Here is a 13,681-nt window from a genome sequence, read left to right as displayed (position 1 = left end):
CCTCTTGCAGGCAGTCAACAGTTTAAATACAATAATTCCAAGTTGTGCAAATGCTATAAAGAAAAAAAACAAGTAACAGAAGAGATAAACTTTCAGGGAAGGCGTTTCTGAGATTTTAAGCCAAGACCTCAAAAACAGAGCTGGGGCTCCCCGATGGTCCAGTGGTTAAGATTTCACTTTCCAATGCAGGGGGTGGGGGTTCAATCCCTGGTTGGGGAACTAAGATCCCACATGTCTCATGGCCAAAAGGCCAAAACATAAAACAGAAGCAATACTGTAACAAATTCAATAAAGACTTAAAATGGAAAATAAAAAATTTAAAATTTTTTAAAAAAGAGCTGCTGCTGCTGCTAAGTCGCTTCAGTCGTGTCCGACTCTGTGTGACCCCATAGACGGCAGCCCACCAGGCTCCCCCGTCCCTGGGATTCTCCAGGCAAGAACACTGGAGTGGGTTGCCATTTCCTTCCCCAGTGCATAAAAGTGAAAAGTGAAAGTGAAGTCACTCAGTCGTATCCGACTCTTAGTGACCCCATGGACTGCAGCCCACCAGGGTCCTCCATCTATGGGATTTTCCAGGCAAGAGTACTGGAGTGGGGTGCCATTGCCTTTTCCATTAAAAAGAGCTAAGTAGTCTATATCTCCAACCTTATATCCTACTCTAACACTTTCCACTTCATTCATAACAAATGTGTTACAATGGATCACTGTGCTCCAAGGATCAATGCCTTCACATGTTCTGTTTCCTCTACTATCAAGGCCCATCCCACTTCAATTAGTACTGTTTACCTGTCCTGCAAAATTCAGCTTAAGCTTCATCTGTTTCAGAAGACAGTTTGATATTTATATTCTCCGAGCATTCTCTATTATCTCACATTTTCACAGTAATGTAATTTGTATTCATTTATCTACATGTTACATGAGATAATGAATTCCTTGATGCTAATGAACAGGTCTTATTTACTTTTGTACCTTCAGAGTTTAATACAATGCCTAGACCAGAGATGACAATAACAGAGTGTTAAATTGACTTGGACAAATCTAATATCACTTTTAAAAGTAAATGCTCATAGATAATCAATAAACCTCTCCCTGCTGCCCTGAAAAGCCACTCTACATGCCATCTACAAGAACCCTGAAAGTAGGTTCTTTCTTTTGATAGCACTAATTTTCTAAACAAAAACAGTGTGCCTCTGGAGGTGATATGTCTCCTACCACAAGAAGGGCACACCTGGAGTATTACTTAGCAATGAGAAAGAATGATATACCAATACTACAATATGGATGAATCTTAAAATATACTAAGTGAAAGAAGTCAAACACAAAAGGCCACATGCTTCACGATTTCGTTCATATAAAAGAGGCAATCTACAGAGACAGAAACTAAATTAGTGGTTGGCAGTACCTAGGAGGACAGGATAATGAGTAGCGACTGCTAATGGGTATGGAATTTCTTCTAGAGGTGGTGAAAATATTCAAGATTTAGACAGTGGTAATGTCTACACAATTTTATAAATACACTGCTAAGTTGCTTCAGTTGTGTCCGACTCTGTGCAACCCCATAGACGGCAGCCCATCAGGCTCCCCCGTCCCTGGGATTCTCCAGGCAAGAACACTGGAGTGGGTTGCCATTTCCTTCTCCAATGCATGAAAGTGAAGAGTGAAAGTGAAGTCGCTCAATCGTGTCCGACTCTTAGAGACCCCATGGACTGCAGCCTACAAGGCTCCTCCGTCCATGGGATTTTCCAGGCACGAGTACTGGAGTGGGGTGCCACTGCCTTCTCTATAAATACACTAAAAAACACTAAATTGTATATTTTTAAATGGCAAATGTTATGGTGTATGAACTGTATCTTGAAACATAAAAAGGTAAGTGGGAGAAACTTTAAATATGACATGATAATAAGAACTTTGGAGAAAAATTAAAATGGTACAAGGAATAAGGAGTGCCAGAAGTAGAGGTAAGGGTTATAAATTTTAGATAAGCAACCCAGCAAAAGGCTCAATGAGAAGGTGAAGGAGTAAGACAGCTAGCCATGTGGCCATCTGGAAGAAGAGTGTTCCAGGCAAAGAAAAAAGCAAACACAAAAGACAATAGGTGACCACTTGCCTTCACATTTGAGGAACTGTAAGGAAATCATGCTGTTAGAACAGAGAAAAAGGATAAGAAGTAGATAAATGAGATCAGAGAAGCAGGGGGGAGTGTCAAAAATCACAAGGTCACAGCAAGGACACTAGCTTTTACTCTGATATATTGAAAACCACTGAAACATTCTGAATAGCAGTAACACAATCTGAATAATTTTAACAAGATCATTCTGGCTGCTATGTTGAAAACATAAGGAAGGGTGGTATAAGTGAAAAGTAAAAAGATGAGTTACTAATAGGTTCTGCTGCCAAAAGCATGATCCTGACCACCACCAGCAGCAGCAGTTTCATTAAGGAGCTTGTTAGAAATCCAGCATCAAACTCTTAACTTTCTAAATAAAAAACCCCAGAGAATGGAGCCCAAGAATCTGAATTTTAATACACTTCCCAGGTGATTCCTACACACACTAAAGTTTGAGAAGCCCAGATCTAGAATATTCTCCCTTCAAATATTTACCAGGCTCACTCTCACCTCTTATCTTCAAATATTTGCTCTAATGTCACCTTCTCAGTGACAATTTAAATATGAAACACCATCATCAGACACAGCAGCATCATTCTTCCATTCTTTATGACCTTTCCTGTTTTATTTTTAATATTTATCACCATCGGTGAATCACAATAAACTGTGGAAAATTCTGAAAGAGATGGGAATACCAGACCACCTGATCTGCCTCTTGAGAAACCTGTATGCAGGTCAGGAAGCAACAGTTAGAACTGGACATGGAACAACAGACTGGTTCCAAACAGGAAAAGGAGTACATCAAGGCTGTATATTGTCACCCTGCTTATTTAACTTATATGCAGAGTACATCATGAGAAACGCTGGACTGGAAGAAACACAAGATGGAATCAAGATTGCCGGGAGAAATATCAATAACCTCAGATATGCAGATAACACCACCCTTATGGCAAAAAGTGAAGAGGAACTAAAGAGCCTCTTGATGAAAGTTAAAGTGGAGAGTGAAAAAGTTGGATTAAAGCTCAACATTCAGAAAACGAAGATCATGGCATCCGGTCCCATTACTTCATGGGAAATAGATGGGGAAACAGTGGAAACAGTGTCAGACTTTATTTTTTTGGGCTCTAAAATCACTGCAGATGGTGATTGCAGCCATGAAATTAAAAGACGCTTACTCCTTGGAAGGAAAGTTATGACCAACCTAGACAGCATATTCAAAAGCAGAGACATTACTTTGCCAACAAAGGTCCGCCTAGTCAAGGCTATGGTTTTTCCTGTGGTCATGTATGGATGTGAGAGTTGGACTGTGAAGAAGACTGAGCGCCAAAGAATTGATGCTTTTGAACTGTGGTGTTGGAGAAGACTCTTTGAGAGTCCCTTGGACTGCAAGGAGATCCAACCAGTCCATTCTGAAGGAGATCAGCCCTGGGATTTCTTTGGAGGGAATGATGCTGAAGCTGAAACTCCAGTACTTTGGCCACCTCATGCGAAGAGTTGACTCATTGGAAAAGACTCTGATGCTGGGAGGGATTGGGGGCAGGAGGAGAAGGGGACGACAGAGGATGAGATGGCTGGATGGCATCACTGACTCGATGGACGTGAGTCACAGTGAACTCCGGGAGTTGGTGATGGACAGGGAGGCCTGGCGTGCTGCGATTCATGGGGTCGCAAAGAGTCGGACACGACAGAGCAACTGAACTGAACTGAACTGAACTTATTACATACTTCTGTTACTTACTATGTCGCCATCTATTTCTTCCCACTAGAATATTAACTCCATAAGTGTAGTATTACCTGTTTTGTTCATTGTTATATTCTCAGTGACTAGATCAGTAACTGGCACATAGCAGATATCACTCAAAATATTTTTTAAATTTATGAATGGCAAAAGGAGAAATTGTGTAAGTGCTACACAGGAGCCAAAGTTGGACTTAATGAAAATTAATTCACTAATCAGGTGGGCCTGAGATTAATCAAAAGTCTATAACCTATGTTAAATTAAGTCCAAATAGGCAATGACCTAGACAAAGAGATTTTATTCTATTTAATTTACAAAGGGGAAATCTATGTAAAAATTTAATTTACAGAATAGAAAAAAAAGAGCTAATTATGTATCAACATGACTTCAAGGCCAATATTATACATATTGAAGAAAATTCTTTAAAATAAGCCCTTATTTATGAAATGATTACTATAACTCCTTCTTATTACTTTGTTAAAACAAGTCTCCCAAAAGGACCTCTACTCGGTCTACTATCTTCCTTAAGCTAGTTCAACTTATTCTCCACATTAACAAACAACAAAACTGCACTGAATTGGAGAAATAATACAGGATATTCACTGCCATTGTGCCTACTGTGTCAAGGACTACATGACACATTCTATGAATTATTTCACTTAACCTTTATAACAAAGGCAGCAGCACCTCCACTTTTTTAAAAAATGAGGAAACTGAAGATATGTTGTAAAGGATAGGCAGCTTATCCAAGATCACAAAGCTCTTCAGTGAGGAAGATAAGATTCAAAACCTATGAAATTTTACTCCAGAGCTCACTAGCTTAACTACCTCACTCTGTCACTTTATTTTGTCACCTTTAAAAAAAAATCTTTAAATCATAGCTTTAACTAATTAAAGTGACCAGACCCTTGTAAGTGATCTCATACACCAGTATTTCCCAACTTGAGTCACATACTGTCATGTTTAGATTTGCCATATCCAAAAACTTCCAGTACTATTATTTATTTGATATTGTCTTTAATTTGGCTTACTTTGTGGGGCCTTGTCCTAAGCCGTAACTATAAAAGTATTAAATTTTTTTTTTACATACATACAGGTACCTCTACTAAATTAAAAAAAAAAGGTCTGTCAATAAGCCATTATCTGTGTACCACTAGAAACAAAAAGAAGTTATTTCTGAACTCTTTATTAGCATTTCTCAAAAAGTGGTAAATAATGACTTAAAAATAGCTTTTTCTATTTATACATCACGAAAAGGTTTTATTCTTTTAGCCACAGAAACATCAGGAAAAAAGACTGCCAGGGAAAATTCATTAATTTCAACAAAATTAAGATTACTCAAGAGACATGGACAATATTTATAAGTAATTAATTAAAGCTAATAGCAAGATCCCATTAGAAAATTAATTTTACACTGATAGTTCTCAAGTAAATTCCAACAGTGTCCTGACAGATGTCTGTTTCCAGTTTTGTTCCTGTCAAAGAATTTGCTGCATTGTATCCCCAAAAAAAGACACACACATATACATGTGATCACAGTGCTACCTCTTTAGTGGCTTCTCAAAACACTCATAAGGTTCTATCATATTCTAAAGGCCCCTTACTCTCTAATTCTTGTGTGCCTTTTTCAGCTCCATCTTTTGCCACATTCCTCAAGTCCTTGTTTCAGTCATGATGAATCTCGGTCACACTTGCAGTCTCACATTTGCATCATGCCTTTCTCAACCCAAAGTCTAAATGTTGCTGACTTTTAGTTACTAACTTGTATCCGACTCTTTTGCCACTCCATGAACTGTAACAGCCTGCCAGGCTCCTCTGTCCATGGGATTTCCCAGGCAAGAATACTGGAGTGGGTTACCATTTCCTTCTCCAGGGGATCTTTCCAACCCAGGGAATGAACCTGTGTCTCCTGCATTGGCAGGCAGATTCTTTACCACTGAGCCACCAGGGAAGCCCTAAAAGTCTAAATACCTCAATTAAATCATGTATTTTCTCAATTCTAAGTTTTTGGCACGAAACTAAATTACCACCTTACTTACCTGTAATACCTTCACCCAACTAGAAGCTTCCTTGAGACCTAGGGCTATGTTCTTTTGGTTTTCCATTGTACATACCTGAACGACATATAACAGGAACTCAATACAGGCATACACGTTTGGTGAATGAATGAGCATTGTATTACCAGGACCATTTAAAAACAGTATATGTGTCCGTGTGTGTACCAACTACAGAAGCCACTAAATTCGTATTTTCACAAGCTTTGTCCTATCATAATAAATGTTTTTCCATCTAAAGAATGTCTTTTTCACAGTTAAAATTGTTAAACTAGGAAAAAATTTAAAGACATTAATATTAAAAAATCTCTCCACAAATGTGACTTGTGGGATAATCTAAGTTTTACTTACTCAAATCATCTGATATGTCTTCAGTTCCTGAAGCACTATCATCAGAATCACCAGTATTATCTGTACACGTTTGCTGCTTCTGAGATCGTTGTGAGTTTTCCATAGCAGGTTTTTCTTCTTCTGCAACACCAATATTCACTTTATCCAGAGAAGTAAAGGAACTTGGAATTTTTTTTCCAATGTGCTGTAATTCTGTCTGTCTCATGTTTTCTTTCAACAGTAAACTGGGTACCTTCTCAGCTTCTGCTGGCAGGCTGGGTACCTTTTCTGATTTCATTTGAGAACCAGGTGCTTTTTCTGCTTTCCTCTGTGAATTAAGTGTCTTTTCTGCTACTATTGCCTGTGAACTGGGTGTCTTTTCTGTTTTCACTGGTGAATTAGGTGACTTTGATGGCTTTTCTGTTTTTGCCTGTAAACTGGGTGCTCTTTCTACTTTTGCCTGAGAAACAGGTAACTTTTCTGCTTTCGCTGGTGAATTAGGTGATTTTTTTGCTCTGCAGTGACTTTGATCTCGAAGAACTAAATCTTTACCTGGAACACTGGCAGCATTTACTTTACATGATTTAACTTCTGTTTTTTCTATACAAATATCATTTTGCTTATTTTTTTTACTATTATTCTTATTTGGAGAACTGGTCCCAATTTCTTTTATGGATTTATCATTTTTAGCTTTCAAAGTTTGATTAGTTATAACTTTAACTGCTTTGCTTTCTTCAGAAAGAGCCCAAGCATTCTTCTTTGGTTCATGATTTTCATTTTCAGAGGTCTTAGACTCTTCCATTATTTGAAAACCTGCTTCTTTCTATGATATTGTAACGTGGCAGAGGTCCAATAGTTTGAATTACTTCAAATCCAGTTTAGGCAAGCAAACTATTGGGTTAAGAAAACAACAACAACAACAAAAAATCTGTTATTTAAAATGCAAAAACCATTTTTAAAAAATTGGTTAGACATAAAAAAAGCTTTTACAATTTACTTTCAAAACTGAATAGTAAAAAATAAAAAATTTTAAACTCTGAAAACAGTGAGAAAGGGTTAATGCTCACTTAATAAATAACAGCAAAATGCCCATAAAGGAGGTTCTAATGTAATTCTGGCAAATAACATCAAAACATGGGAACTTTAGAAGTAAAATGTTGTTTTACACCAAGCATTTCAACTAAAAGGGAAATAAAACTTCCAAGTGATATACCACAATTAACCTAAAAGAAAATGAAGCAAAAATAACAAATCGGAAAAGACTCTGATTCTGGGAAAGACTTACAACAAAAGAAGGGAATGGCAGAGGATGAAATGGTTAGATAGCATCATTAACTCAACAGATATGAATTTGAGCAAACTCCGGGAGATAGTGAACAACAGCGAAGCCTGGGATGCTGCAGTCCAGGGGGCTGCAAAGAGTCAGACATGACTTAGCAACTAAATACACACACAGGTGGTAAGATCTTTCCCACATGACCTTCCTACTATACACTACCTGTTTATGTCATTAATCTACTTCTAACATGACCCTTTAAACATGGGGAATCAACGTCAACAGACTTTTTCCACCTCCAAAGAACAATGGAGTTTAATAAAATCTTCTGAAGTAAGAAAATTTTAAAAAACCAATTAAGAAACGAATCACCAGCCCAGGTTCGATGCAGGATACAGGATGCTTGGGGCTGGTGCACTGGGATGACCCAGAAGGATGGTATGGGGAGAGAGGGGTTCAGGATGGGGAACACGTGTACACCCGTGGCTGATTCATGCTAATGTATGGCAAAACCAATACAATATTGTAAAGTAATTAGCCTCCAATTAAAATAAATAAATTTAAATTAAAAAAATAAAAAACCAATGGGAACTCAAGAGTTTAAAAATGATAGTAATATTCTGTATGATGATATAATGGTGGATATATGTCATTATACATTTGTCAAAAGCTACAGAATGGATATCTTTAAGACTGAACTCTAAGGTAAACTATGACTTTGGATGATAATGATGTGTCAGTGTAGGTTCATCGATTATAACAAATGTACCATTCTGGTGCAGGGATGCTGATAGTGGGGGACGCTATTCCTGTGTGGGGGAAGGGAGCTACATGGGCACTATGGTTGGATGGCATCACCAACCCAATGGACATGAGTTTGAGCAAGTTCCAGAAGATGGTGGAGGACAAGGAAGCCTGGTGTGCTGCAGTCCATGGGGTCACAAAGAGTGGGACACGACTGAGCAACTGAACAACAACAATGTACTTTCTGCCTGACTCTATGGTGAAACTAAAACTGCTCTAAAAGAATAATAATGTTTACAACAAGACAGTAATAATGAACAAAAAGTCAGAACCAATTTTTTTCTAAAATATTAAAAGAACTATTACACTTTTACCACAGAGTACAAACTATAAACAAATCAAAATACTACATTTTATAGCCCCTCTATAAGAGAAATAGATTGTATACTATGTATTATGGAAATCAGGACTTTTTTTTTACTTTTCAGTTTGTCCTATATGCCTTAAATTGATACTTAAATTTACGCCTCTAAACAAAGATTAAAAACATGAATAAAAATTAGTCACCAAAAGCAAACTGCATGTAGCATTTTTGATTTTACTTGGTTAATTTATTAAATAACAAATTTGGGCAGTCAAACACCTCTAATCATATAACTATACATCATTTTAAAACAAAAATACTACCTAAATTCAAAAGATCAGAACACAATTCATTTACTCCAAACTATGTTTATGTCAAAGTGTATTTCCAAAAAAAAAAAGAAATTAAACTTACCCAGTTACGTCTTCACTGAAACATCTTATTCAACTTGGTGTGCGTGCATGCTCAGTCGTATCCAACTCAACCCCACAGACTGTAGCCTGCCAGGCTCCTCTGTCCATGGGATTTTCCTGGCAAGAATATTGGAGTGGGTTGCCATTTCCTCCTCCAGGCAATCTTCCCCACCCAGAGATTGAACGTGAACCTCCGGTCTCCTGCACTGGCAGGCAGATTCTTTACCACTGAGCCATCTGGGATTACTAATTGTACTAACCTACTTGGAACTAGCTTTTATAATTCCTGTTGTAGTACAGTCCTCTACGTTCTCTGCCTTCATCTCTGTTCAGATTAATATTACCTTTTATTTTGGAAACCTACTAGGTAGATAAGCAACAAGGACGTATTGTATAGCACAGGAAATTACAGCCATTATCTTGTGATAACTTTCAATGAAGTATAATCTTTAAAAACACTGAATCACTATGCTACACACCTGAAACTAATATTGTAAATAAAATATATTTCAATTAAAAAAAATTTACTAGGCTTTTCTTTTTATTTTTTTTTCTTTTTCCCTCCTGTGTCCTCACATGGTTGTCCCTCTGCCTCTAAATTATTCTATAAGATAATATTTAAAGGAATTAATTAAAACTTAAGCCAAAGCCATATTAGATTTTCACCATTAATTTATTTTTTGACTAACATTATTTTCCAATAAAAAGCTGGAAATATAGCACTTTTACCTATAAAAGAATGTTTTTGCTCCTGGATTTTTGATATTTAAATACATTTTTCTTTTATTATTCTTGATAAAGTTTTTTTACATACCTGTCAAAACAGTTGTCAAACATATATAATTTCTTGTAGAAACTGCTGAAGGTTCCTAATTTTAAAAATAAAAATGGGCTCTAAAGTACTAGCTAACCTTATCCAGTAACCAAATTATTTAAAATTTTATTTTGCTATTCTATAACAATTCTAATAATTTTGTAGACATCATCTTACTGACAAAAGCCTAAACAATAAAGACCTGATATAGCAAAGGTGATCCACAATTCTGTTTATAAAACTTTTTAGACACACTATTCCTCTATTCAAAAAGAAAAAAAGAACAGAAAAACCTCTATAAATCAAGTTTGTATGTACAAATAAAAGCTACAAAGATTTTTTAAAAAATCAATCTACTGAATATAGATAAATGCAACTGAGGAGTTAAAAGACTGAAAAATTGCTAGGCTTCACTTTAAGTAAGCAATCTGTTTCACATAACTGAAACAACATTTACATTTTTAATAGAAATAATGTGTTATTAAAAAACATACCTTAGTTATTTTCTGATCTTCCCCACTTTTTCTTATATGAGTGGCAAATGTCCTCTTGCTTTCAAAAAAAGGTACTAATTGTACTAAAAAAGTACTATTTTTAACTTTTTATTTTAAGCTATCAACGATATGGGCTTCCCAGTTGGCATTAGTGGTAAAGAACCCACCTGCCAATTCAGGAAACTCAAGTTTGATCCCTGGGTCAGGAATATCCCCTAGAGAAGGAAATGGCATCCACTCTATTCTTGTCTGGAGAATCCCATGGACAGAGGAGCCTGGAGGACTACAGAGCTGGACACAACTGAAGCAACGTAGCATGCATGCATCAAGAGTATAAAATTCTTCCCAAAAAGCTACAGTTCCTAGAAACGAACTTCTCTCTGAGAACATAGTGCTTTGAAAATAAGATTCACTGCTTCCCAGTGCACATTCAGCAAAATTGGTTGAAACAAATAAAAATGTCAGACTTTCCAGTTCCTGGGTTTTTTTTCATAATGCAGTAATGAGTATTAAATGAGATTTTAACCTTAAATAACCAATTATTAACAAGAAAATACAGATAATTTTTAACAAATTTAAGTGTCTGATATAGAAAACAATAGCATTCAGGATGTATTCCACGCAATTTTTAGTAAATCATTAAACATCACTCCATTTCCTACTTCTAGTTCTAATCATGTCTTCTACCTTCCTTGAATCCTTACCATCAATGACTACCACAATGCCACATACTTAATAAACATTTAAAATCACTAACAATTAAAAGAATATCTACTCCAGACTGATGTCTTTACATCATTCTTTTCCTGCTACAAACTAAAGTCTTCAGCAAAAATTGGAATTCTTTCAAGAGAAGTTTTTGATGCCTTTCTGTAATTATCCATCATTCAATTGGCAGGTTGACCACAAGTTCTGGGGCCTGAAACTTAAAAAGTGTTGTTTGGATACATTAACTGAGAAAGCTTACCTGAAATAACTGTTGCATAACTAATGGAAAAGCTGTATCACAGAGTTACCTTACTGCTCAAGTAACCCTTCATGGGATAGACAAAGGAAACTATTTTAAGGCATAATTACAGAAAGTTATCCAAATTTCCTACTACTTTGGAAAGAAAAATTATATGAGTCAATTTCAGCTAAGGCATCCAACCCCTGGTTCAGACAGTAAAGAATCTGCCTACAATGCAGGAGACTCGGGTTTGATTCCTGGATGGGGAAGATCCCCTGGAGAAGGGAATGGTAACCTACTCCAGTATCTTGCCTGGAAAATCCCATGGATAGAAGAGCCTGGCAGGCTACAGTCCATGGAGTTGCAAAGAGTGGGACACGACTGAGAGTCTAACACTCACTTTTCCAACCCCTGAGGCCCACTAGTTACCTACTGAGTGACATTAAACAAGAGACACTGACCCTCTCTAAGTCATTTCTAAACTATAAAATAAACCAGTCTATTCCAACTAAGATGCTGTAATTCAATGCAAATCCTAAAACACAGTGATGCTAATGTTATATTAGTTCTGATAATTTTACAATTACAGAAAATCACCAAGGACCTCTCAGTTCCCATAAAGACACAGCTTTTGTACAGATGTTAACCAGACTTATTATGGTGATCATTTCCCAATATACTTGAACATGGAATCAGTATATTATACGTTTGTGCTGTCACTTCAGTTCACTTCTGCGACCTAGGGACTGTATGGACTGTAGTCCTCCAGGATTCTCTGTCCACCACCATATCCTGGAGCTTGCTCAAACTCATGTCTATCCAGTCAGTAATGACATCCAACATCTTTTCCTCTGTCTCCGTCTCCTCCTGCTTTCAATCTTTCCCAACATCAAGGTCTTTTCCAATGAGTCAGTTTTTCCCATTAGGTGGCCAAAGGATTGGAGCTTTAGCTTCAACATCAGTCCTTCCAATGAATATTCAGGACTGATTTCCTTTAGAATGGACTGGTTTGATCTCCTTGCAGTCCAAGGGACTCTCAAGTCTTCTTCAACACCACATTTCAAAGGATCAATTCTTCGTCACTCAACTGTCTTTATGGTCCAACTCTCACATCCATAACATGACTACTGGAAAAACCACAGCTTTGACTAGATGGACTGTTATCGGCAAAGGAATGTCTCTGCTTTTTAATATGCTGTCTGTTTGTCATAGCTTTTCTTTCAAGGAGAAGGAACGTGAAAGTCATTCAGTTGTGTCTGACTCTTTGCAACCCCATGGACTGTACAGTCCATGGAATTCTCCAGGCCAGAATACTGGAGTGGGTAGCCTTTCCCTTCTCCAGGGGATCTTCCCAACCCAGGGATCAAACCCAGGTCTCCCACACTGCATGCAGATTCTTTACTAGCTGAGCCATAAGGGAAGCCCAAGAATACTGGAGTGGGTAGCCTATCCCTTCTCCAGCAGATCTTCCCAACCCAGGAATCAAACTGGGGTCTTCTGCATTGCAGGCGGATTCTTTACCAACTGAGCTATCAGGAAAGCCCTCTTTCAAGGAGCAAGTGTCTTTTAATTAAATGACTGCATTCACCTTCTGTAGTGATTTTGGAGCCCAAGAAAACAAAGCTCAATGGTAAAGAACACACCTGCCAGGTAGGAGACATGGGTTTGATCCCTGGTCTGGGAAGATCCCACATGCTGCAGAGCAACTAAGCCCACGCACCACAACTACTGACGCTGTGCCCTAGAGCCCAAGAGTCACGGAAGTCCATGCACCCTGGAGCCTGTGCTCTGCAACAAGAGAAGCCACTGCAATGAGAAGCCCACACACCACAACTAGCGAGTAGCCTCTGCTTGCCTGAACTAGAGAAAAAGTCCATGCAATGAAGGCCCAACAAAGCCAAAAATAAATAAGTAAACAATTACTTTAAATGTAAATGAGTTAGCCTCTTCAATTAAAGGCAAAAGATTGGAAAACTAAATTAAAAAACATATGATCCATCTATCATCTATCTATAAGAGATTCACTTTAGAGGCTGAAGCAGAGGTTGAAAGTAGAGTCTGGAAAAAGATATTCCATGAAAACAATAATCAAGATAGAGCTGAACTGGCTATATAATTGTCAGGAAAAAAAATATACTTTAAGTCAAAACAGGTAACAACAGACAAAGAAGGGCATTATACACTGATAAAAAGTTTAATGCAGCAAAAGCATGAAATAATTATAAACATATATGAACCTAATAACAGAGACCCCAAAATAGGAAGAAAAATTAACAAAATTGAAAACAGAAATAGGCAGTTCTATGACAATGGCTGGATCCCTATCAAACTACCCATGACATTTTTCACAGAACTAGAACAAATAATCCTAAAATTTATATGGAACCAAAAAAGACTC

The 13,681-nt window shown here is 37.3% G+C and overlaps 1 protein-coding gene across 12 annotated transcripts in view; it reads right to left on the bottom strand.

Annotated features, from left to right (window-relative positions):
- TUT4 (terminal uridylyl transferase 4) overlaps window positions 1-13,681 on the bottom strand; it is a 127,759-nt gene that overhangs the window by 91,148 nt on the left and 22,930 nt on the right. For 10 of the 12 annotated variants that reach the window (XM_055585885.1, XM_055585878.1, XM_055585884.1 and 7 more), the window contains exon 2: window positions 6,251-7,120. The exons of 1 other annotated variant lie outside the window; for it this stretch is intronic. In XM_055585885.1, coding sequence (XP_055441860.1) covers window positions 6,251-7,031 — 781 coding nt within the window. In that variant the 5' untranslated portion in view covers window positions 7,032-7,120. Of the gene's footprint in view, window positions 1-6,250; window positions 7,121-9,027; window positions 9,144-13,681 lie in introns of all 12 variants that reach the window. One more of the 12 variants, XM_055585880.1, reaches the window with a different exon arrangement.

The sequence above is a fragment of the Bubalus kerabau genome, chromosome 6 (assembly GCF_029407905.1).
Source record: "Bubalus kerabau isolate K-KA32 ecotype Philippines breed swamp buffalo chromosome 6, PCC_UOA_SB_1v2, whole genome shotgun sequence".
Classification (NCBI taxonomy): Eukaryota; Metazoa; Chordata; class Mammalia; order Artiodactyla; family Bovidae; genus Bubalus; species Bubalus kerabau.
This window is presented reverse-complemented; position numbering and strand designations above follow the sequence as displayed.